The 26,477-nt window shown below is 33.9% G+C and overlaps 3 protein-coding genes across 5 annotated transcripts; 1 reads left to right on the plus strand and 2 right to left on the minus strand.

The window, feature by feature from the left end:
- Window positions 1–3,854: 3,854 nt before the first annotated feature.
- LOC129873429 (probable L-type lectin-domain containing receptor kinase S.5) lies at window positions 3,855–8,325 on the plus strand. Its single transcript, XM_055948525.1, has 2 exons — window positions 3,855–5,374; window positions 7,249–8,325. Exons 1-2 carry the CDS (start codon window positions 4,129–4,131, stop codon window positions 8,067–8,069), a joined length of 2,067 nt encoding a protein of 688 aa, XP_055804500.1. The 5' UTR covers window positions 3,855–4,128; the 3' UTR covers window positions 8,070–8,325.
- Window positions 8,326–8,821: 496 nt separating this feature from the next.
- On the minus strand, window positions 8,822–11,912 carry LOC129874855 (2-oxoglutarate-dependent dioxygenase DAO-like). Its single transcript, XM_055950231.1, has 3 exons — window positions 11,530–11,912; window positions 9,487–9,802; window positions 8,822–9,309 (listed from the first exon to the last, which is right to left on the minus strand). Exons 1-3 carry the CDS (start codon window positions 11,868–11,870, stop codon window positions 9,061–9,063), a joined length of 906 nt encoding a protein of 301 aa, XP_055806206.1. The 5' UTR covers window positions 11,871–11,912; the 3' UTR covers window positions 8,822–9,060.
- A 2,531-nt stretch (window positions 11,913–14,443) lies between these two features.
- LOC129872174 (kinesin-like protein KIN-14E) lies at window positions 14,444–24,625 on the minus strand. 3 transcript variants are annotated; one of them, XM_055947058.1, is made up of 24 exons: window positions 24,491–24,625; window positions 23,518–23,756; window positions 23,296–23,368; window positions 22,996–23,127; window positions 22,671–22,909; window positions 22,233–22,560; window positions 20,929–21,028; window positions 20,671–20,852; window positions 20,446–20,561; window positions 20,166–20,268; window positions 19,470–19,622; window positions 19,239–19,385; window positions 18,930–19,130; window positions 18,448–18,612; window positions 18,269–18,373; window positions 18,029–18,169; window positions 17,746–17,940; window positions 17,339–17,465; window positions 17,025–17,227; window positions 16,756–16,938; window positions 16,286–16,381; window positions 15,939–16,136; window positions 15,025–15,296; window positions 14,444–14,887 (listed from the first exon to the last, which is right to left on the minus strand). In XM_055947058.1, exons 2-24 carry the CDS (start codon window positions 23,661–23,663, stop codon window positions 14,695–14,697), a joined length of 3,798 nt encoding a protein of 1,265 aa, XP_055803033.1. In that variant the 5' UTR covers window positions 23,664–23,756; window positions 24,491–24,625; the 3' UTR covers window positions 14,444–14,694. The 3 variants fall into 3 exon arrangements, with proteins under 3 accessions (XP_055803033.1, XP_055803034.1, XP_055803035.1); XM_055947059.1 differs by lacking the exon at window positions 24,491–24,625 and adding an exon at window positions 24,385–24,482; XM_055947060.1 differs by lacking the exon at window positions 19,470–19,622.
- Window positions 24,626–26,477: the final 1,852 nt, after the last annotated feature.

Genomic DNA, 26,477 nt, shown 5'->3' on the forward strand with positions numbered 1-26,477 from the left:
GAGGAAGAAGTAAATGAGGAATATGAATCATTTGAGGAGGAAGAATGAAATGATAATGAATATGAAAAAAGTGAGGAGAAGGAATGGAAGGATGGCGAAAATAAAAAAAGCGAGGAGGAATAAAGTGATAGATTATAATTAGTATATAAGTTATTTATTTTGCTAACCCTAAATTTTATTTTATTTATATTTTTTATATATTGTATTGTTACTTTACATACAAATGTCATCTGGTGATAGTGATAGATCCTGAGATTATCTTGGGGTAACCATTCTAGTAGAAGTAAAAAAAGTCTAGGAGACCTGTTGATTCTGATGATATCCCAGGACATATTTCTTCAGCGCCGGAAATGTAGCGTCGTCGAGCTAGACCTACACATATTCATGTTGTGCCTTTCGAGACTATGAATCCTTTAGTTTACCATAGTCAGTTCTGCCGACCACGTGGTGCTTCTTTTTCTTCACATGTCAAATATAGTTCATATGATCAGACCTACCAGCTACTCACAAAGGTTATTGCTCGTCCCTAGAAAGTAACATCTTCATCTACTCCATCTCCCGCATCTCACTCTTCTCACATATCTATTCTAAGACTTAGAGATTCTAGTGTTGAGACTGACAATCCTACAATATCAGCTTCACCTTCTTCTACTTCTAGACCAGTGGCAGCACACGATGTGCCTGAGTAAGCTCTGGGTAGAGGAAAAAACTTGGGAGATTCATGATTGAGCCTGATGGATCCTCGTAAGTTTAATATTTTATTTATTTATTTTGCTACATTAATAAATTATTCATAAACTAATTATATGTTTATTATGTGTCTTGCAGGTGACATTCTTTGAAGGAGGCTGCTAGGGCTCTTCAGGAGAGTGTTAGGAGACTGAGCCCTATCACTCTTGGCGGGAGATTCCAAACAGTATCCGTCAGGCGATGTTTAATGAATTCAAGGTATGTATATGTTTAAATCTATTTTTTAAAGTTAATTTTAATATTTTTACTATACTTTACATAACTAATTATTTAACGCTATTTATTTTTTTCAGACTTTATGTACCTGAGAGTCAAGGTACAATATGGTCATTGCGATTACTTTTGAAAGAAAAGCGAGCGCCAGACTGTCTAGCTGGCTAAAGAAAGCTAGGGATGATCGGGCACCTTTGAGTTGGATGCTGCCTCATATATTTGAAGAATTATGCGGGTATTGGGATATTACAGAATTCAAGGCTTTGTTCGATCAAGGAAAAAAAGCTAAAGCCAATCTAAAGAGTGGTTCGTTGCACACCGCAGGTGCAAAGAGTATTAGTATAATTCAGAGGGAGATGGTAAGGTTTCTAAATTTTAAGTTTAAATTCATTTTCTTAAATAAATTATTTGATAAAATATTATTTTATTAATTGTATTTTTATTTATAGGATAAAGAATTTAGATGGAAGATTCGGTCTAGCTAACGCCTGAACAGTCCACTCAAATTTGGACAGAAAAAGTGATTGGAGGGAGCCACAAGGGCCAAATATATGGAATGAGCTCTAGAAATGATGTACGACGACTCCAATCAGATTTAGAAGGTATTAGATCATCACATCATGCCTTGGCCATTGACGGGGTTCAGATAGCTGCTATGTTTGAGCAAACTACAGAACTTATACGCGCATTGACATAATCTGAGGCAAAAAGGGTTGAGGAGCAAAAAAGTATGAATGAACAAGTTAAGCAAAACAAAGAACAAGTGCTCAACCTCATCTGTCAGCCTCCGCCCCGTTATTCAAAAGGGTCTACTCCGGATGACTCCGACGATAATGATGAATACATAGCAAATAGTCCTTAGGTTCCCTATGTTAGTTTATGAACATTTTGAATTTTTTTGTTAACTTTGAAAAACTTTAAATCGTTATAAATTATGACTTTATTCATTTTAAGTGTTTAATTATGTTTGTTATTATGTATTTTGAGTATTTTATTTGTTGTTAGTTGTGTTGAAATGAGCTGAATTGCTATGAAGTGAATTAAATTTTGGTTGCAGGTGGGCTGTTTCTGTTGTCAAAAATGTTGCAGAAAAGTGACGGACATGGTCCTTTAGTCCGTCGCTTTTCTTAAATTTTTAAAAACTCCAAGAACAAAAGCGACGGACGACGACCATTTTTCCGTCGCTTTTTCATAAAAAAAATAATTTAAATTTAAAAAGTAAACAACGCAGTCCGTCGCTTCATATTAAATAATTAATTTTTTTAAAAAATAAAACGACGGATTCCATCATTTTTTTATTTATATTTTTTAAATTAAAAAATATTAGGGGCGTCGCTTTTCTGTCGAGTTTGACCAACACCGTTTTTTGCGTTGTTTTTTCACTTTTTTTTAGTAGTGAATATCACACTTCTAGGTAGTAACTTAAAGATATTACTATTAGTTTACCTATAATTATTAGAACTAGTGATGGAACCACCTTATTCTAAGGGGGTGTCTGATTGACATTTCTTCGCCAAAATATTACATTGTTTAGTTAGGTTAAAATTTTAGTTGTATGTATAAATATTATACGTTAATTCGACTTGTTTTTTTACGTGAGTCTATCTTTTTTATATTTTGACATTCATTAATAAAATATTTGGCTTTGTCAGTGCTGATAGAACTTAATTTAAAGAATAAGGAGTAAAGTCGGAGAATGGACAAATTCTACCTTAATGGTGCCATGAAATTAGTCGAGACGCGAAAACTCATTCGAACTGTATAGTTATAAAAAAAGAAAGGGGCAAGTTTGAGTAATTTCCCCAAACAGTCACCCATGTTTGGGAAAATGCCTTGAAATATCACTTTTGTTTATTTTAGGACTACAATATCACCCAACTATTCATATTTTTTCCAAAATATACTGCAAAGAATAAATACATTTTTATCTCTCCTAATGGGATGACATGTCATATTATTTCTTTTTTTAACAGTTTTTAACTCTTTTAAACCATCCATATTTTATAACTAAATAAAAATTTATTACTATTCAATATTGTTAAAAAAAGAATTTTTATTGTTATTAAAATGTCATTTCATATTTTTAACTCAATTTATTTTTATTTATTTATTTTATTAAAAATAAAGTTGCATATGTATTTATCAATATTATCATATCAAGAGAATGATAAAAAAGAATTTTATTTTTACTTTTAGTATTAACTATTCATTCTAAATTATTTCCCATTTTTAGTTATCTATTTCCCATTTTTGATAACTAAAAGTAAGAATAAAATTCATTTTTATTATTCTCTTGATATGATAAAATAGATAAATACAAATGCAACTTTATTTATAATATAATAAATAAATAAAAGTAAATTTATTAAACGTAAATGGAGTTAAAAATATGATATGACATTTAATAACAATAATTTTTTTAACAATATGGAAAAGTAATAAATTTCTATTAGTTATAAAATATGGATGATTTAAAATAGTTTAAAAAAGGAATTATGTGACATGTCATCCCATACCTAAAAGTAAAATAAAATTCTTTTTTATTATTCTCTTGATATGCTAAAATAGATAAATAAAAATGTAATTTTATTTTTAATATAATAAATAAATAAAAATAAATTTGTTAAAAGTAAACGAGGTTAAAAATATGATATGACATTTAATCACAAAAAATTCTTTTTCTAATAATATGGAAAAGTAAATTTTTTTATTAGCTATAAAATATGGATGATTTTAAATAGTTAAAAATTTTGTTTACAAAAGGAATAATGTGACGTGTCATCCATTATCCATTATGAGAGAAAAAGATGTCCTTAATATTTAAAGTATATTTTCTAAAAAATATGAATAATTGAGTAATATTATTAGACAATTTCTCAAAGATGATTGACTTAGTTCTAGGCAATGGTATGAAAGAGTGTGAGACCAAACCAAAAACTTATTCAACCTTGTTTAGCAATGTCTATAATTATTTAAGTAATAGTATCTCATTTTCTTCTCTCTGATTGATCAATTATTTTATTTGCATCTACAAAAAAAGCAAGACAACCCCAACGTGCTTCAAAGTTTCTGCTCATTGATTCTCTTCTTCCCCCTGTTTTCTTGTCCATCACCAAATCAACTTCCTCTGTAGCCACCTCTTTCCCCTCTCTCAGCTGATGAAAAATGGGATTGTTGACAGCAAAAATACTCACCATTTTCATCTTTCTCTTCTGTCTTTTACAGCTCAAAGTTCAAGCTCAGAAAATGGAACATTTCAACAGAGAGTATGCATCTTTTGATGAAACTTTCTTTAACACTTTTGAAGTTGAAAAGCCTGCAACAATCAGCAACTCTGCTCTTCAGGTGACACCTGATTCTGCTTCTTCTGATTTCAATCTCAACAATAACTCAGGAAGAATCCTCTTTAAGCAGCCATTTAAGCTCTGGGATGGTGATGTTTCAGACAATAAAACAAGGGTGGCATCTTTCAACTCTTCTTTTCTTGTCAACATTTACAGACCAAAGAATGAAACAGCTGCTGAAGGGTTAACGTTCTTGATTTCTCCAGATTTGGAGAAGCCACTTAATAGTCAAGGGCAGTATTTAGGGTTGACAAATGCTACTACAGATGGGAAATCTAGTAACAAAGTTGTTGCTGTTGAGCTTGATACTTCAAAGCAGAACTTTGACCCTGATGATAACCATATAGGTATTGATGTTCATGGTGTTAGATCTGTAAAGGTTGAATCTTTATCACCCCATGGTATAGAACTTGCTCCTATTGGTGCAAGATTCTACAATGTTTGGGTACAATATGATGGAATCAAGAAAGTTCTTGATGTGTATATTGCTGAACAAGCAGAGAAAAATGGGTCTACTCCACCTATACCAAAAACCCCCATCTTAACTTATAATCTTGATTTAAAAGACCATGTAAATCAAGAATCATATTTTGGGTTTTCTGCATCAACTGGGAGTAATTACCAACTCAACTGTGTATTGAGATGGAACTTGACAGTTGAGTACTTCCCAGAAAAGAAACACCCTTGGTTGAAAGTTGTTCTAGGGGTTGGGGTTCCAGTAGTGTTGCTATTGCTTCTTGGGGCAGCATATTTAGGGTATTATTACCACAAGAAAAGGATTGATAGGTCACAGTCAAATATATTGGGTGCACTCAAGAGTTTGCCTGGAACCCCACAAGAGTTTCAGTTTAAGGCCTTGAAGAAAGCTACCAACAATTTTGATGAAAAGAATAAGCTTGGACAAGGGGGATATGGAGTTGTTTACAGAGGATTTTTAGCTGGTGAGGAGAATAAAGATATTGCTGTCAAGTGGTTTTCTAGGGAAAGCATCAAAGGGCAAGATGATTTCTTGGCTGAGCTTACTATTATTAATCGTCTCAGACATAAACATCTTGTCAAATTGCTTGGTAAGTCGTCTTATTTTTATTGGAACATAGATTTTGTACATTTGTTTGTAGAGTATTAGAGTTATATGTGCCTGTTGTTTAGAAATGGTACTGATAATTATTCATAATATAAGTTGTCATAGCAGTTGTCACGAGTTCGAATTTTTGTAGTTGGATCTATGTCTTACTTTGTCTCTAGAACCACTACTAGAGTCACAAATATTGTAGAAATGCAGTCTAAGATTGCAATCAATAGACCCATTCCCTGAGTTTGCGCATAACTAGAACTTAGTACACCGATACCCTTTTTTTTTAACAAGTTAGCAGAGAAGAATGAACTTTAATGGCAACTGCAAGAATTGTGTGCACACACAACTTGTAGCTACAAATTTGGGTAAAGATTAGTTTTTTAGAATTCTTGCCCCACCCCTGCCATAATTAGTCAATGAGAGAGGGACAATGGTGAGGAGCCAAGTTTCATTGAATTTAGCAATCAGAAACAGAAATTGTCGGATATGTTCTTTGATTCTCAATGAAAGAGAGAATTCATTACAGGGATTCCATTGATGTGACTTCAAAGAATGGTGCCATAGACTTTAATTACTTCCTTCGTCTCAATTTATTTGATATAGTTTGATTTGAAACGGAGTTTAAGAAAAAAGAACTTTTGAAACTTGGAGTTTAAAATGAATCATAGATATTTGTGTGGTTATAAGTCATTTCATTAAAGGTATTTTAAAGTTAGATTGTTATAAATATAGAAATGTGCCATTTTTTTTTATACGGACTAAAGAGAAAAATAAGTCATATAAATTAATACAGCGGGAGTACTATGTCATATATATGTAGCCGCACCCATGTCGGATATTAGACCCATTAACCGCGTGAGTACATGCCCTTATCTTTTTATGCTTTTAATTTCCCAGTAACTTTCCACTCAGTAATCGCATGATCTTACATGCTTATTCAACTAATTTGTGTAATTTTGACATGGGACTAGTCTTTCTAGTCTGTCATTTAGCATGCTAGGTTTAAGTTGGATCATCTTCTGACAAGCAGATTTCTAACTGGATTTGTGTTGCATAGGACCCACTAAAGTAAGAAACGTTATATGTTATATCGCAAGAGTTTCTCCGTTTTTATTGCTTGAAGTCGAGAGGAATTACATCCATCTCAACGCACTCCCCAGTAATAGATGTTTTAATAGTTGATTCTCAGGGGCGGAGCCATTTTGAATAGTTAAAATAATCTTATAGTAGAAGTAGAACCATCTTCGGTTAGTTTGTGTGTACTATTCACTTTGAACCCCTTAATGAAAATTCTGCCTCCGCCACGGGTTGATTCCAACCATTTGGTAAGTAGGAGTTTATGCCAAAAATATCAAGGGAGTAAGAAAAACTAATGGAATGCCTTAAATTTTTGACAAAGAACCAACTTGTTGCTAATTGCTTTGGTCCCTCCAATTTAGAAGACCAAGGCACTATCTTGAAGCCCTTCATTTTGATTTGTTTAGAAGAAGATCATCCTTAGCAGCCATTTGTCAAAGTTCAAACAATTTTTTATGTCAAAATTTTTGGGAAGCTTCCTTTTTGTCCTAACATCCCTTTCATTCATCGTCAATGATTGAGAAAAGTTTTGGATGTTAGTTGAATGATGGTAAATTAAATACAATGAAAAGGACATTAATTTCGTATTTTAGTATACATTCATTTTCATACACCTTATCTGTGTCACCTACTGCTCTCGTCATTTGACCCTACAAAGAGATGAGGTTTGCACTTTCTTTTGTAAAATACAAACAAACAAAAAAGGTTGACCATTTTGGTATTCTGTGTCTAGCTGATTTTTACTGTAAAAACAACCATATAACAAACAATTACATTTTATGGTAACAGGATGGTGTCATAAGAATGGAAAGTTACTGCTTGTATATGAATACATGCCTAATGGCAGTCTAGATATGCACCTCTTTTCGGGCCCAGATAAACAGCCGCTCAGCTGGCAAGTCCGTTACAAGATTGTGCAAGGTGTTGCTTCAGCATTGCACTATCTTCACAATGAGTATGAGCAGAGGGTGGTCCATCGTGATCTGAAGGCAAGTAACATCATGCTTGACTCCAAGTTCAATGCGCGCCTTGGGGATTTTGGCCTTGCACGAGCACTTGACAATGAAAGGACCTCGTATGCTGAGGCAGAAGGAGTGCTTGGCACAATGGGATACATTGCACCAGAGTGTTTCCACACCGGGAAAGCCACACAGCAGTCTGATGTGTACGCGTTTGGGGCAGTGTTATTGGAAGTTGTATGTGGCGAGAGACCTGGAACCAAGATTAATGGCTTTCAATTCTTTGTTGATTGGGTTTGGTACTTGCATCGCGATGGCCGTATCTTGGAAGCTGTTGATCAAAGGCTTGGAGATGACTATGTTGCTGAAGAAGCAAAGAAACTTCTACTACTTGGTTTGGCTTGTGCACATCCAATTGCTACTGACAGGCCTAAAACACAGGCCATACTTCAGATTATATCAGGGTCAGCACCAGCACCAGAAGTTCCACCATTCAAGCCAGCATTTGTATGGCCATCAATGGTGCCAATCGACATAGACTCAAGTGTTATGGACACAACATCCATTACAACTTCTCATTTCAATTCAGGATGGAGTCTTGACTATCAAAGCAGGGAAAGCCCATCAAATGCAGACCACTCTTTGGTGTAGTTACTTTGATGGTAAAAAGCTATTACCAAAAGGAAAATTGATTTTTTTGGCCTTCTATTTTTTAAAAATATTTCCTGTAATTATGTTTTCTTGGGAGGAGGTTAAAAATTTCCTTCAGTTTTTTACTTTTTGTTTGATGTGTTTTTGCTTTTCAATTTGTTAATGGGGCATGATGAAAAGATCAGAGCAGCCCATGTACATTCATATAACTCTGTAGCGTTACATTATGTCATATTTACTGTTGTTCTTTATTAGACATCTTGATAATCTTGAACTGACTATAAAACAAGTAACTAACATTTTAATCTAATAGGAAGGTTCTAAGCAAACAAAATTATTAAGGTGAGTACAGATCAGTATCTCAAGCGGGGAACTTGCTTGCATAATACTAAGTAATATAAGTTCTTGAAGGCCAGGGATCTACTCCTACAATTTCACCCTCCTAAATGATGCATAAAGGTGTAGGTCTCCATAGAGTCTTCTATTATCTTAGGTGCTACTCGAGAATATTGAACAAACCTGCTGGTCTCACGATTGTATATAGTGCGCGTGTCTCTCTCGAAAAACATCTCATGGTAAGAAATGTCATTATATTATTGTTTTCCAGTCTCTGTCAACCAAAATTATGTAAAAGAAACTCGTTGCTACTATGTCGAGCCAAATTGGAGAAGATAAAAAATGAATGGGAGCAAAGTATCTTTGTTGCCTCAATTGGACTATACATACAACTTAAAGAATACCAAGATCTCAAATTATAATGAAAGATAAGACCTGTTCAATTAAAGGCATTAGATAACACAAGAACACAATATAAAGACGGATCACAGATGCTTTGTTGATATGCATAAATGCTCTGCCATTTTATAGGCTCTTGTAGTATTAGATCGTTGACAATAGTAGATGACATCCCACTAAGATTTATCTTCTATTTCTACTTTCAAGTTCATTTTGTAAATCAATATAAAGGAGGACCTGAGATCTTGCCAAAGTTTTACAAGTTAGTGCGCATAAGATCAAGAGCTTCCCCCGCCTGCAACTTTGTTGAGAAACGGAGCTTTCTATATTCTTTGAAAGTGAAAGGAACATAGATACGGGGGCGTTCAGCATCTACCAACTCTTGTGGTGGTTCCACTGCTGTGTCCCTTGGTCCTAAGAGGAATGAAGCAATAGACACCCGTATTTTTGCTTCCTTGCATATCACTCTATGCTTGACAGTGTAAAATCTCCCATTGCTCCATGCCTTCACATAGAAAAAAGCAAGTATGATTATATAGTTCTTCTTTCTCGATCTTAGTAGGGGTAAGGGAGCAGGAATTATCTAACATCCTGCTAAACAAGCCCCGCCAGAGGCTAGCATAAGATTGTTGGAACAAGTCAAATCTTGAAAATGAACTAGGTAGAGTTGCAGCATAGTTACCGTGCCTATGTCTCCAAGATTCACAAGGAGGGTGTTTGGCCAGGGATCAACTGCTACAAATTCACCAGACTTCTTCATAACCTCAAGACCACCAACGCTCTCATCATCCTGTAGAATAGTAAGGAATCCTGAGTCTGTGTGTATCTGAACACCAGAGGAACCTACAGCTTCTGGGGTGAAGTGGTACTTGTTAATCCTAAACTGACAAGGCCATTCCTCAAAGGAAACATTTGGCAGTCCCAATCCTTCAGCCATCTTTCGCACAATGTCCATCATTAGTCCATTAATTGCTGCAGCATACTTCGTGATTGTCTCTCTGTTCACAGTATGAATCAAACTGCTTATAAGCATTCTAGTAGAGCAGTCTTTCGAGATTTCTTCAATATGAAATGTAAGTATAGTTTACCCAAACATGCCCCCCATTGTTCTTGAAATATATTCAGATATCAATTCCTTTTTCTTGTTAATTTCTTTATGAAGCCACTCTAGCATGTAAGAAGCACTTCTTTTTGGATAGTTGTAGAATTACTCGTGCAGTTTCTTATTTCTTCAAATTCTGTTACTATTTATTGTTACTTGTACTTCAATTATCGCATTATTTTGTTGTAGTTACATGCCTTGTTTGGTTTTCCTTGTTTCTTCACTCATCTTATTTTTCATGAGAAAGGGTCTATTGAAAACAACCTCTCTACCTCCCATAGTAGGGGGTAAGGTCTACATACCCTCCCCAGACTCCACTCGTGGGATTAGACTGAGTATGTAGTTGTTTAACTCAAATTACAATTATGAAAAAGAGTTTTAAAAAAAAAAACAAGAGAAAACAAAAGCAATAGCTCTCAATTAAAGTGTCTATTTTTTAATTTTTTTTTGAGAAGGTTAAAGTGTCTATTAGCTTCACTGATCATTTAAGTTCCTTCAACTATTGTGCTAAAATTAAGTACCAAACTTTCTAAGAATATGAACAAATCACTTCCAGATCCCACCAGCAAGTCACTCACATAGCTAGTTCATCAAGGATATCAGCAATAAATGAATTCTACTTCTCATTTTCAAAACTCCAACATAACCAACTATCAATGCACAACAAACTCAACTTTTCATCACCAACTTCTAGTGCACAAAGAACTCAACTTTTCATTGTCAAGAAACTAAAAAGGTACTCCCTCCGTCCCAAATCAAGCGTCTTACTTTCCTTTTTCAGTCTGTTCCAAAAAGAGTATCTTTTTCTATATTTGGTAAAGTTTCCAATTCCGACATTCTACCTGCAAGTCGCTGACCTAGCTAATTGATCAAGAGTAACAACAATGAATCCTACTATTCATTTTCTAAACTAGCTCACCACCAACTTCTAATGCACAAAGAAAACTTTTCATCATCAAGAAACTAAAAAAGTCTCCCTCCGTCCCAATTCAAGTGTCTTACTTCCCTTTTTCAGCCTATACCAAACAAGTGTATTTTTCTATATTTAGTTGAAGGAGATTGGACGGGTCACCCACATGGGTCAACCCAGATCCATGAGAGATTAAATATATAATTATGTATTATATATATTAATAAATATAAAGGAAAAAGAAACAACTATTTGAATAGTTGTATCCCTTTAGCTTATAAAAGGTTTCTGTTCAAAAGAAACAACACATCTTTTCCTCACTAAAATCAAAAAGAAAAAGTTCCTTCTTGCTTCTTCTTCTCCAATTCTTGTAAAGTTCTAAGTGAAGATTTTTGTGAAAATTTCTTCTGCGAAAAGTGTTAAACTATTCTGTGACAAAGCTACGATTCTTTGTTGTAGTTCGTGTCTATATACATGTGATTACACTATTAAACTAGTGAAACAAATTCAATGATCTTGCAAACTGTGTGTTTGAATTAGATTCTTCATTAGTCAATTTTTCAATTCCAACATTCCACCTGACAAGTCGCTGACATAGCTAATTAATCAAGGGTAACAACAACGAATGAACAAATGAATCCTACTATTCATTTTCAAATGCACAAAGAACTCAACTTTTCATTTTCAAGAAACTGAAAAAGTAAAAATCAAACCTCTGGAGTGGAGATGCATCTAACAGAGTACAAAAGGCACCTACATCTTCAGGACAGGACATATCATAGAGACCCAAAGCTTCATAAAGAGGGTTTATTTCACTAGGGGCTATGTACCCAGATCCTGCAATTACGTCCTTGTTCCGTTTCTTGATTTCAGTTGGAAGATCCAGCAATGTCCTCACCACTTCCTTCATATCTTCCATGACTGAAACTGGAAGGATATCATTATGGTTTAAAATTCTGAAACAACCCCATTCTTCACACGCCCAAATCAACTTGGATAATTCTCTTGGAAACTCCTGTAAATCAATTACTGGCACTGAATTTTCAGTCTCCATTTTTGTTTTTGCTCTTACCTTTAGTTTATTTTTTAAACTTGGGGTTTTACTTGTTTGAAGTCTTCTTATAGTGAAATGAAATACTCCGTCCGTCCCAACATTTATGAATCTTTAACTAAATTTTTAGTTATTTTTATTTAATTTTAAAATATATAAATTTTATTTTTAAAAATTTAAAGTTTATGTATTTAATTTCACAATTAAAATTTAAATATAGAAATTTTAACTTCAAACTGTATCGAGTAAATTGAGACGTGAAGAATTTTGATGCGTTGAATTTGAGAGGGAACACAATTTCGGCCTTTCCGCATGAATACCCTCTCGTGGGAGGGAGAAAACAAAAAGTCAAATCAACATTGTAATTAGTTTAATCAATTATCTAAATTATTTGTTATAATTCTTTTTTATCACATTTTTTTTAGAGAAATATTAATTAGAAAGGATTTTAATTATTTTATATTTATTTATGTTTTTAGAAATAATTTTTTTATTGAATATTTACATTATTTATGTATCATCCTCCCACAGTTGAAATATTTATAGTCTTCAAAAACAATTAGTGTTAAAGGTAAAATAAGAAAGAATAAATAATTTTATTTTGAATTTTTAAAGTGAAAAAATAATAATTTAAACTGTTGTTTTTAAAAATTACGATAAATAATTTGTGATAGAGGAAGTATTAATTTGTTTTCCTAGTTACCATATCATATTAAGACAATTCCGGGTCGGATTATGAATCTGTAATGACAATAATATATTCAATGTAATCTTATAAATGAGGTCTGAAAAATAATTACGTGTTTAAATAAAAATGGTAAAAGAAAAAAATAGTGAGGTATTTGATAAAATAAGGGCATTTTTTGGCGAGACGAATGAAGAAGTTTTTGCTCATTTTCATTACTAAGAAGTTTATAATTAGGTAAGAATTGTCTAACGTTGCTTTTATAGGTGGCAACAAATCCTACAAGGCAAAATCCCTCAATTAAAGTGATTTCTTAGGGATTTTGTTAAACTCCTTTTAAGGGATTTATTATCTTTGAAATCAAGTTGGTATAAGAATGCTGGAAAAAAAATGGATCATTCTGCTGAAATTTCTCTAATGGTTCCAAAAAGAAAATGCAAAATATATAATAATCAATTCTTTTTGGGTTGGAGTATACAGAACAAATCAATCTGATAAGTAGGGCTGCTTAGCCTAATTATTTCAGATTAATACAAGTGGTAAGTAGCCCAAAAGATTGGTCACACATCTGATGTGTATTAATCAAAGTCACACAATCACTTTGAAGAAAAATCAATTTTGTGTCGAATCATCACCCAGATTCAAATTTTTGAATCCTTGAACTGGAGCAACACATCATGTAATAACAGATTCAGACAACCTTGAAGAATATACTGGCAATGAGGAAGTGCCCATGGGTGACGGTAAAACTATTCCCATTACTCATACTGATTTAACTCAAATCAAGGCTTCTAATATTAATTTCATGCTTTCTGGCATTCTTTGTGCTCCTTCTATAAAAAAGAACCTCATTTCAGTTGCCAAGTTTTGCAGTGACAGACTAAACTCTATTGAAGTTTTTTCGTATTCTTTTCTTGTGAAAGATCTCAAAACTTGAAGACTGTTGGTACAAAGACGGAACAAAAATAGACTTTATGAGTAACAACACATGGGTCATAAGCCTTCCTCTGTCAATTTCACCTCCATCAAAGTCTCTCGACAATTGTGGCATCGTCGCTTAGGTCATCCTTATTTGAAAATTCTAGATTTCATCCTGAATAACATCAAAGAAACGTTTGAGTTTTGTAATTCTTTTTCATCCAATAAAGCTCATCGTTTGCCATTTCAACGACTACCTTTAAATAGTAATGCTCCGTTGCAAACTTTATTCAGTGATTTATGGGTTCCATCTCCCGTTTTATCCATCGACATGATGTTGTATTACTTCATCTTTGTTGATCATTACACCAAATATATTTGGTTGTACACAACAAAAAATTAAAGTAAAGTTGCCTCCATTTTTGAAAAAATTTATCCTTTGGTGAAAAAAAAATTTAAACACAAAATTGTTTCTGTTTATACAGATGGCGGAAGTGAATACATGGGTCTTAAACCCTACCTACAACAAAATGGTATTGAGCATTCAATTTCACCACCTTACACACCCGAACGAGTTGCCAAATCTGAACGATGACATCGTCACATTGTTGAAACAGCCAGAACTTTCCTCAATGAAGCCTCTCTAGCACCTGAATTGTGGTCATTGGCTTGTCACCATGTTGTTTATCTAATAAATAGACTTCCTACTTCTGGCCTAAGTAATGAGTCCCCTTATCAAAAATTATTCAGAGAACCACCAAAATACTTTTCGTTAAAAAATTTTGGTTGTCTCTTTTATCCATGGCTCAAACCATATACTCAAAATAAATTTCAACCAAAATCCACGCCTTGCGTATATTTTGATTGTTCACCATGCACATCTATGTTTCGATCCAGTATTCTTTGCCTAATTATCAACATAATAAGGATTTTCAACATCTAAAACAAAGAAAAATAATTTGGGGAGAAAGAATGAAGTAACCATTGATTGATTGATAAGTACAATATACACATATTCTATACAACATAAGGATTGAGGACTCCCTAAGCTAAATTCTTTAAGCCTCCCAATCAGAAAGCAAAATTCTGGGAAGGAAAATCTCAACCATTTAGTACCAGCTGAACAAGCTGTTCAATGGTTCACTATTCCCTCATCAAACTTTTGAGGCAGCTAAACAAGATTCTCAACTTGATTATCATTCCTCACGTTCAATTCTAGATGTTTTACATTGAATAACGACCATCAGTCTTGTCTTTAGTTGGTCGTTCATCTTGGATTTCCTCCAACTCCTCATCATCCCCTTTTCTACCAGCTTGTTCCTTCCAATATGACACTAGCTTCTTTAAACGAGCGACTTCCTTAGAGGAAACATTTTTGCTGGGATCATTTACAATAGAACGGACTCTTGATGCATACCTGTGAAGCACGGAAACCAAATTTCCAGATAGCTAAACGATCAATTTAAGGAGGAAAACTATTTGCTCATTTAACTACGAATAACAAGAACAAGAAATGAAACAATAAAGAACATATATGCACAAATAAGAACATACGTCAAGGAATTGTGAGTCTCATCTAAGTTTGATTCTGCTGGAGAGATATTTACAAACATCAGGGTTTTAGCATTTCCACCTAATGAGTCGCTCATCAACATGGTTAGCTTGTGATTTCGATAAGGAATGTGTTGATTCCCGGAAGATAATGCACTTATAACATCACCAAGTGCTGACAGGGACTTGTTGATGCTTTGAGCTTCTTTTAATTGATTGCCAGCTGAACCAGACTTTTTAATTCTTTCTGAGCCAGCAAGATCCACAAAACTCAGCTGCAGACACACAGAAAAGAATAAAGTAGAAGCTAAAGATACAAAGAAAAAATTGAGCTACACCATCAAACCATCAGGATGCAAAAAAAGTTTCCTATTCAAACGAAGGCAAAGCAAGTGATCAATATTGTTATTAGCTGTGAATTCGAACTTTTTGGTATTTTCTGTTTCTTCGGATGATATGATGTCATCAACCGCAGCATTGAATTGAGACTTTCCACCTTGCGCTAAAGCCGAATCAGAATATTCCGCTTTGACCCGGGTCTACAACTAATCTTATTCAACCTTAGATGGGAATTAGGGCGAAGCCTGGGGCGGTCTCTGCCTTCAAAAGCCCGGCTCGCGAGGCGTCCCTCTCGCAGTAGGGTTAAGTCATATCGTTTCTACTTTTTCGGGAAAACCGGTTTTCGGGTATCTAGGCATGGTTTATGCCAGTATAACGAGTAAGACAACGAGTACTAGAGCTCCCTACTCTCAGTGGACTACTTATAGGAGGGTGGGAATCACGAACGGTCTTAAGTGAGTAGACATCTCCCCTCCAATCTTCTGTCTACATGCACTTTCAAATCCCCTAGGATGTGCATCATATAAGTCGCAAGAGTTCAAATTGTCGCAAGAAGCAAAAGGGAGTGATGCACCTACCTTCCCTCTGGCAATTGCCTGAGTTTGAAGATTGGTACTCTCAATAATAACTGAAACAATAAGATGAGATCTTGAACTCTGCTCGTTCATCAAGGTTCCAGTCGTATGACGCTGTTCAGATCCTCTTTGGATTATTGTCTTAAGCTCCTCGTACGTTGAAATAGAAACCACTGTCACATTCTCTACAGAAACCATGCCCTGTTTGTGCCAAATTTTGCTAATTGTTACAGCCAAAATAAAAAGATAAACATACGCTTATTCAAGCTTAGTAAAATGAAAAGAGGACTGCAAAGGAACTATTGACTTAAGAAGTATTGATAATTTGAGAAGCTCTAAATAACAATCACCTTTGAATCTTTTTTTATATCCAATTTCAAGCGCTTTGCATGCTTTGGCAATAAAAGATCCACCAACGTATCCTGATACAACTCTACCATGTACGCCTGAACAAGTTCATAAACAATCATGAGATTACTATGAGCCTTCCAGGAAGTCCATCTATTCAGGAACTCTATAACTTATAAGCACCGAATAAGGAGAGAAATCATACGAAAAGAAAACAAGTTGAAAACATTCTAAAAAAAAAATTGAACTCATTCTCACAAGGTGAAAACATTCAAATACTCATAGTCTTAACAATTTTTGTAATTACATGTTTCATTGAAGAAGTGGAAATTTAGAAAGTTGAAGCATAGCATAATTAATGTACTTTTTTTATAAGGTAAGATAATTTGAAGCATAATTAATGTACTACCTAAACTAATTAAAGCCGGAATAAAAACCTATCATAATCTTTTAAAGAATCAGAGGAGTTTACCTTTAAAGAGAAAGAGAACTTATTACTGTCTCGTTTCATAATTCTAAAGAGTTCAGACATAGCTCTTGGTGTCAGTCCTGGATTAGTATCAGCTCCATAGATTGTGAATGTCTTGCCAGATCCAGTTTGTCCATATGCAAATATGCAAACGTTATATCCATCTACAGCTGATTGCACCAAATACTGCACCAACAACATATCAAACTAAGAAGCTGTTAGGCAATATGCATAGATTAGATCTAAAAGAGATCAATTGACTTCTTGCTTGCCTTAGTATCTTCGAACACATCATCTTGGGTAGCATTTCCATCAAAGACACGATCATACATGTGCTGTTTTGCCTTATCATCTTTCCATAAATGTTCAACAGTAAACTCATCAACACTTCTGATGGCATTTCTTTCCTTCGCTATAATTTCCTTTTCACAAAGTGGTCTTAATCTACAGTAGACTCTGATCTTGCCTTTCATATCTGAGGATGAGTAAGGTCCATAACATTACACTTCAAATAGAAATAGCAAATAAATTTTTTTAAGAAAAAATGTCAAGAGGCACAAAATAAAGTAAGGCCGGTAATTTTTACCTTCTATTATATTGAAGTATTTTTTCCTCAGAACTTGTTCCTCTCGGTAAAGTGCTTCCATTTCTGCCAATTGAACCCCTTGCATTTTCAAGATGGCAGCAGTTTGTGCATTTTTTCGATCAATGTCCTGTTAAGTACTTGTCATATTAAAAATGAAAATATGATGTTTGACATACCATAATAAATTGGGCATATATTATGACACAAATATCTAGTATAAACTCTGCCTGTGTGAGCTTGCTAACATTGCTGGTTCCAAACACATCTAAAGGAAGATGGTCTTGTAAGTGTACTGCCAGCTTAAAAATAGTTACTGAATCATGAATCCTTACAATACAGAACCAATGGGTATTGAGGATCATATAACCGATAGCAACTAATTGTAAATATCAGTACAAGATGTTCACCTCTTTCATTTCTCTCAGCTCCTCAAGCTCCTTCAGATTATTCTGTAACATTTCTAGCTCCTTGTCTTTAGCTTCAAGACCTGACTGTGCACCAATCAAGTCATGTTTGGCCTCTTCTAGTTTCCTTTGAAGTTCAGAGACTTGGAGCCTCAGTCCCTTGCATTCTCTTTCAAAATCTTTCTGGAGATTTTCCATCTGTACTTCAAAAAATCAGTGCAGTCAAATAAAATATCAATACAAATACAGAATGAATGCTAAACACAAAGACATTAAGGCAACATACCTCATTTGATTTCTTCTTCTCTAGTCCTATGACTTTTTCCTCAAGTGATGCTTTTTCACTCAAAAGCCTCCTCTTTGTTTCTTCTGCAGTACGCAAATCCATAGTACGAGCTTTCAACTCTTCTTGGATCTTCTGTAAGACCTGCAAGTGAAAGCCACATAAGGTTTTTTTTTGTAGGTTTATTAAGCTAACCAACTAATTTCGACAAAAATTTAAGGCCAAACACAAATTTGTAGCTACCTGGTTATTTGCTTCAACCAACTCTTTTGTAATATTTTTCTCCAAACCTTGAGAACTTAACTTTGAAAGCCGCATTTCCAAGTTTCGCTTCTCCGTTAGGGCAGCCTGTAAGGAATGGACTAATACAATGAGATGATTGTTGCCTCAATACATCAAATTCAAGGACATTTAACAAACACCTGAAGCTCTGCATCTTTTTCATCGCATAAAGATCTGAATTTATCACAATCATAAGCAGACGCTGCTAAATTTTGCTTCTCGGAACTCAAGTTATCTTTTAAGTTGTCCAATTCTTCTTGCATCTCTGATTCTTGTTTTTGCCTTTCATGTAAATCTTCCAGCAACTGCTTATCATTACAAAGACCATGAGCTCAAAGCAAATGTGTGCCTAAAATTACATCTCATTGTATTTGACTATGGTAATTGAAGAGATGGATGAATGCAAAATGGGTAGAGCAAATAGGTGTACATTTCCCCAGAGAGACATCTGATAGAAGGAGATGAGAAATCTATTCTAATATGGCGAGTCAACTTATGTTAACATAAAAGAACAGTCCCTGTTTTCATATTACCAGCAGCATATACCTTATACGTTATGTATTTCAATTCTAACTTCGCAAAAAGCAAAAAAGTTTCTTCTACAACAACAAATACCACTCACATCATTCACTTTCTTCTGAGATTCTTCAAGGGCTCTAGACAAATCCTGAATGCGTCTTTCATTAATATCAGTGTTTGCAGTTTTGAGATTATTTGGAACATCTCCATTAACAGAACCATTAGCAGAAGAGCGGGCTTTAGAGTAGCGGCGTAACATCACATCATTAATATGTGTTTGCAGAGCAACACAAATTTCTTCTCCCTACATAGAATGGAGATGTCAAGCTATGCAAAATGGTGAGTCAGATTCAATGACAATCTAAGAACACATAACATAAGCATGTTCCTTGGTAATAGAAACACTAGGAACCTGTTTCGTTTCAAACTGAAATATGTGCAAGACACCAGCAACTCTCATCTTAAAGAATACAGCAGTGTTGCTGCTACCAAATTGCATTATGTCCCTAAGCTCAGCTGAATGCAAATATTCCTTTGGAACTGGACGGAAAAAATGAACCTGTGGAGAAAAAGAAATCATGCCTAAAGTAAATACACATTGCACTTCTAAAATAATTAAGCAACACTATACATTATATCATACCCCACGCTTATTAATGCCCAAAATGATTTTCCCAGGCAAAAGTCCAATAGGATCATCAATCTTTCGAACAGCAAAGAAAACTGAATTCCCATAAGGAAGCGTCCTCAGGATCCGCAAAAATTGTTGTTTGGCATCATCTTTTGTCAGATTTTCCTAAAGAAATTAAAAGAATGAACCTTATGTTGGTAGCATTTCACAAACACAGGCAATTCATGGCTAAAATATAATCCAAGTAATTTAAACATAAATCATGGGATAGCTGGTTAGCAGATTTTCAAATAAATGAAGGGAAAACTAGCCAGAATGAAAAAAGAAACAGATAGAACAAAGTGAACGGTTGAAAAGTAACTCAGGGACAACAGTCGAGAACTGCTTGTAGTTCTCTTTTCCTGCTCACAAAAATGGCTTCAAGAAATGCAGGAAACATAAATAATCTAATATTGATTGGAGAACACTTGTGTGGTGATGACATGAGCTTAAATGGAATAGCAAGGATCCATCAAGCCGACCACGATTGTTGGGGACTGAGGCATAGTTGTTGTTGTTGTATTGATTAGAGAACACCTTTTAGTATGAATGAAAACACATATAGTTAAGCATAAAAAACACCATTAAGGAAAAAGTTGATAAAAGAACTTCTATTCAATTTCTTAGAACATTATTCATTGACCAAGAAGACCCAGATAAAGCTCTTACCATCACTTTGTAACGAGAAAGGATATCCAATTCCCATTCCCTCTTTGCCCGTGTCATTGCAATTTGTCTGGGTAGAAATCGCTCCAGCAGTGATGTCCAGTCACTAGAATAAAAAAAAACAATTTAGAATATAGAATAAGCATAAACACTATAACATGTTCAGGCTTTGAAAGGAAAAGTACTAGTAAGAAGGAATATGAAACTGGATACAACTCAAATTTGGGAGAAAAGCATGAGGCATAATCTAAAAGGAACAAAAGTTAAAAAAGGAACTACTGACGTGCAAGATTCAGGGCCATCCACATATCCAATGTCAACCAGGATCTGCAAAGCAGACATCTGTGCAGCATCTTCCTTGCCAACAGGATAATTGCCCATTATGTAATCATGTTGCAACTGTGAACACAACAAATATTATTACAAAGTAGAGTCAACTTTAATTTGAAGGTATACCAATGATTTAAACATTTAGCATAGCTCAATTAACTAAAGCAAACTAACGTACTTGAACATACGATAGTTGCACGAACATTGGCTCTGTAACAGCTTCATCTAACTCTCGAAACAACTTTTTCTTGAAAATCAACTTACAATGCAAAATCTCCCCTTTACTTCTATCTTTCGATGTCTTAAAGTCCGCCAGAAGATCTCCAATATACTTATTTTCATCCAAACCAATATACTCCTCTGCAGAGAATATACATGTTTAAAATGCAGAATATTCGACCTTAAAAGAATTTATAATGTGGAAAGGAAATAGTACCATTTCCAAGGTCTGGAGATTTAGAACCAGTAACAACCTTACGGCACTCGAACAAACTGAAGCTAGCATGAGCAGACAATTTGATTATCCCTGCAACCTCCTGAAAGAGAAGGTATGTCAAACAAAAATTATAAAGGGAATACGTCATATCATCATATCCAATGTTAAAAATATTTGTTTCCCCAAGAAACTAAGAATGCTTAAAGAGGACTTTCTTAAATAAAAACTGTCAAATTAAAAAGGTGACAATAAACCATGTCAAATGATCTCAAAGACCTTTCTAAAATTCAAGTTACAGAGACTAAGCTGTCTATGACTATACGTCTATACACAAGTCACAACTTTAAAATTCTGGAGTCTTAAGAAAAATGAGTCTGAGAAAGAGGAGAAAAAGAAGTAACAGACAAATGCACAAAAATTAAGGTTCCAGAACAAACTATAAGAGGCTGTCCATTTGACTGTTCAGAAGTCAATTACTACCTAAACACTAAGCCAAGTAAATAAAAGATTCAGAACAGCCATGAGATGTATGTTGGAAGGAAGCAAATATTGATAAAGAAACATATACGGAATAGAACAAAGAAGAAAGGAAGAGATAAAAGAGTGAAACTGCCAATGCAAATTTTAGTGTTAAAGAACATGTCCCACATGGGTTTTGTAAGTGGAAAAATGGTTTATAATGGCCTAGGCAACTCCAATATTGCCTTAAGGTGTTAGGTTGTGTAAGTCAAGACTGTTTAAGCTATAGGAAATGAAGGCTCGCTATTACATCTTAAACTATATATCATCTATCAATTAGGTTTATTCAAGGATAACTATTTTTATGAAAATTATTTTACTAGGATGTTTCATTCAAGAATACATTCGGAGATGCAGCATTATCTTACTCCCTCCTGCACATATTGTCGCCTCCCTCTTATAGTATAGTATCTTCAGAGCAGTGTTTGCATTCATGAACGAAGGAAAGATATATCACATATAAATTAACCAAGAAGTTACATTTATCCTACTTTTTACCAGGCAACTTTTCTCATTAAACATTACACCTGAATACCAAGGAATTACTAGTGAACCCTACATAGTCCACATGTAAATAGAGATTTTCCAACTCTCATGTAAAGTTCATACTGAGTCAGACATGGCCGTTAGCTCTTGGATAAAAGATTGGAGAATAAAAACAAGGATCTGCTAAATCTTGTTTCGCCCCTACCAAATTATAAATTCCATTTGTATTTCTTGTCACATAACTCAAACATTAGCATCAAATTTATCAAAAGAGTAAACTATATGGAAATCAGCAATACCTCAATGGCATCAGCAACAGTGGTGGCCATGTCATATGTAATTTCCTCAAAGGTTTCATCCAAGAAAAACACTATTGTAGTAAGCTTTTTACCAGTTAACTGAGCTTCAATCTCCTCACGACCAGGTATCGTGTGCCTAGGTCCAGCCTTAATAGAACGTTTCAGTGCATTTAGAGTATTTATAGCAAAAACTTGAACCTCGGAATCAGTACTAGTTCCATGTGCTACAGTATGAATATATTCTGACAAGTATCCACCAATTTCCTTGCTCGGAGGCATGCAAGATGCGCACAAGTACATTAGCTCCCATGCTTTAATCAAAGAATGCCTGTATGTACGAAACAAGCATGTGAGGAACATTGTCAAGTTAAAAAGCAAAAGAATCAGCAGAAAGAAGAGAATATCTTTCTCAATCAATAAACTTGATGGTCAAAGTACCTCTCCGGATTATTCCTTGTTTGTTTTGAAATTTGTGCAAAAATTTCATCCCGAAGCTCAGACAGCTTCAGGGCCTGCTTAAATAGCTTGCCAACAAGCTCAATCCGCTCATCCAAGCTGATTGGAGCCACTCTATCATAGGAATCAATACCCATATACTTCAGAATGGACTGAAATAACTTAACTGCCCTGCTAATGAGATCACCATTTATTTTCAAAATTGATGTTGGAATGGATTCCTGCCAGGATGCAAGCTGTTTTTAGCGTGCAAGTGTCAAGAGATACATTTTCCAAAAGTGTAACAAGCTAAATAGCTTAATCTCACCCTTTGGAAACACAGCATATCCTCAAATGTAAACTTTTCTCGAACTTGTGGCCCAACAGATTTTTTCAGGAAGAACCCACGTTTGCCGGCAGAGTGGATCTGCTTTTGCATAGCCTTCAAAAAACCCTCAACCTACAACCACAAAGAATCTATATTACCTTTCTGTAGTAGCAGCAAAGCATAATTGAGGTTGACCATGTCATTCTTAACAAATTCAGAAAATGAAAAAAAGACACTCCAATCTTTGTTGTGTGCATACAGACTAAAAAGATTCTCTTTTTCTGCAAAGTCATGTCTCACCTGGAATCTGTCAATATATGGTATTGCACCAGCAAGTTCGGGTGACAGTACTGATGAGAGGGTATTTGGAGTGCTGCACATTACATAACGCAAAAACGCAGTTGGCAATGATAACTTGTAAGGTAGGAAATACAGCATTAGATAACACTAACCATTTTCATTAAAGTATGAAATAAGACCAAAGAAGGAAATCTAATGATAAAATTGAACAAACAAACTTACGGAGGAGCGAAATTGGAACCATCACTATCATAATCATCCCCATTTGAGGTTGGAAAGGAATAATGAGAAGGTGTTTCATATCCGTTACTTGAGCCAAAAGAAGACCTGCTTGACCTCATACTAACTGGTGGCATATCAGAAGTCATGTTCCAAATTTATAATCTCTCCTCTATACAACTCTCAGAAAGACCATCCAACTCCTCAATTAAACGGCAATCTTCAATAGCTTCAGCAGTTACCTGACCAATTTATTAACACCATGATTACTAAAAATCAAAGAAGTTCAAAAGCATAAAACGATTCATCAAATTTGAATCAGCTACAAAAATAATCACCCCCACATTAAACAAGATGTCAATTTCAACAAATAGTCAACAGAGGTCCCAAACCAAAATCAAACTTGGGAATTTATTACTTGGATCGTATTTGCAATTTATCACATACTCGAACAAATAGAAATTTGCGGGGTGCAAATTCTGCAATTGTAGCGTCTACATTAACCAGAGAAAATCCTAACAGAATCACAAAAATACGATCAACATTGCACCATAAGCTACAAAGCTCACAGAAAAATCAAAAAATTAGATACCTAGCAAGCTCCCTAAAACCCACCAAATGACCATCAATTTTTTTCTACTAAACAAGAACCGAAGAAAATTACCCACCAAGATCCATGTAACCAAAAGTAAAGAACTGTAGAAAATACTAGAAAATTTCAAACTTGGGAACAACAGCACAGTACACATTGGGGAAAAAGCCAAGAAGTCTTAAGATCGAGAAACCACAATGACAAAACAGAAAAACGCTAAAACCCAGTTGACAAAACAGCATAATATTAGCTGTAACTCAAAAAAAACGCCTAAAAACCTCTGGGTATGTGCTTTCTTGTTTTGGGGCTTCGTGTACCTAAGCACAAATGCTGTTCACAAGCTTTCAAATTAGAAATAGTAAGGCGAAGAATATATGAGAATACCAAGAGGAAATGATGAAACCCATTTGGATTTATGCTGAAATTGGTGCTTTACTTAGAAGAAAGATCGGTACCAGAGAGAGAGACTAGAGAGAGAAAGAGAGATGTTAATGGTGGAGTGAAGGAGGGAGAAAGAAGATGGTGTAAGGGTCACGAGAGTTTTTTAAATAATTTCAATTCAAAGCTTTTTTTTTTTTTTGAGTAAGGGAAAATGACAAAATATAAAAGAGGAATGAAAAAATAGAAATGGTCTTCTAATAAAATATCTAAATTATTTGCTTTATTTAGATTTGTTATTAAATTGGTAGTTTTTTGCTAAAAGAAGTAAATAAAAAAGTTTTCAATTTTAATGGGCAAATTGTTTTCTTTTTTCTTTTCCTCTGGGATTTAAAAGAAGAATGAATTTTTTTCCTTTTGCCGAAAGGCAGTTTGTGTAAATTTCATGTGTTCGTAACAATTGAATCAAGAGAATAACACAATTTTTTATATTATATGTTGAAAAGTTAATTGTAATTAAAATAAATTTTTTTAAAAAGTAATTGTATATTGATGAAATTTGTTGATTACAATTATGTTATTCTCTTAATTCTTTTTTCATAAATTTCTCCTTGATTTGAAGGTTTTTACTAACATATTTTTCGAATTATCGGATGATTTAAACATTCTAAAAAATGATCCTTTAAATATAATTTTGAGCATTTTTAATTTCTGAAATCTACTAAAGTAGAACACATTGGATCCAACTAACGTAACGAACTTAAAACCTACAAACAGTTACTACCAAAAAGCACTACTAAACACACCCAAAAAATTGATCAACTTTCAGACAAATCGAAAAATTAATCTAGTTTAAACAAAAAAAATTGTGCAAATATGAGGAAAAAAATCAACCTAGCTCGGTCAATTCTTTGATCGGTTTATTTAAATAATTGGATATCTAATCAAAAAAATTGAATGAGTTGAGGCCGATTTCTCGAAATAATTTATGCTTATTTTAAAATAAAATTGAGCTCGATGGATTCTACTAAAAATATTTTTTATGGGATATTTAAATGATTGAGCTTAGTCGATCTTTTAATTTCCTTGTTTTTCTTTAAAACAATCGATCGTGCTCCGTTGATTTAATTAAAATAAAATTATATATTTGGATCAAACCAAACGAGCTGATTGGTTTTTCAATCAGTCCAAAAGTAGGACAGTTTTTTTATTAATTTTACCGCGTTTTTGATAGAGTTTTTTGATAGTCATAAATAGTTCTTTAGTCTATTCTGTTGGTTGGATCAAAGATGTTTTACTTGAATAAACTTAAGAGATTAAAGATGATCAAAGTCATATTTTAAGGACTAAAATAAATCTACGCGTATATGTAGGGGACAATTTAGGCTAAAAATTCGTAATATGACTATAAAATAGCAGAATTGTCTGTTTTTATACATTAGTACTGATTTTTGAAATTGGTATATTTTGCTCAAAAATGTATGAAGTTTTTAATTTTAACGGGCAAATTATTTTTCGGAACTTACATAGATATATTATATTAAAAAAATATTTATCATTTATAGCAATAATATTTTTTTCGTTGGATACTTAGAATGCAGTTTCAATCCATATTACCGAAAATAATTTATAAAACACATATAATACAAGTTTTATTCATAGATAGTACATTTATCATACAATTTAATATACTTATAATACATTGTGTCAATTTTTTACCAATCAAACATAATTTATTTTAAAACTTTTTATAATACATGTATATTGCATGCATAAATCAGTTTATATTGCATGCATAAATCAGTTTGAATACATAGAATATTTATCATAGTATGTTATGTGTTGCTATAAATAATAATAAATAAAAAATATTGCTAAAATTAGTAATTATTTATTAAAAAGTAAAGTAATTTTTTCTTGATTTTTTTCTTTCCTCTGAGATTTAAGAAAATTGATTATTATTTTTCCTTTTGCCCAAAGAAAGCTAATGCCT

The sequence above is a fragment of the Solanum dulcamara genome, chromosome 11 (assembly GCF_947179165.1).
Source record: "Solanum dulcamara chromosome 11, daSolDulc1.2, whole genome shotgun sequence".
Taxonomy (NCBI): Eukaryota; Viridiplantae; Streptophyta; class Magnoliopsida; order Solanales; family Solanaceae; genus Solanum; species Solanum dulcamara.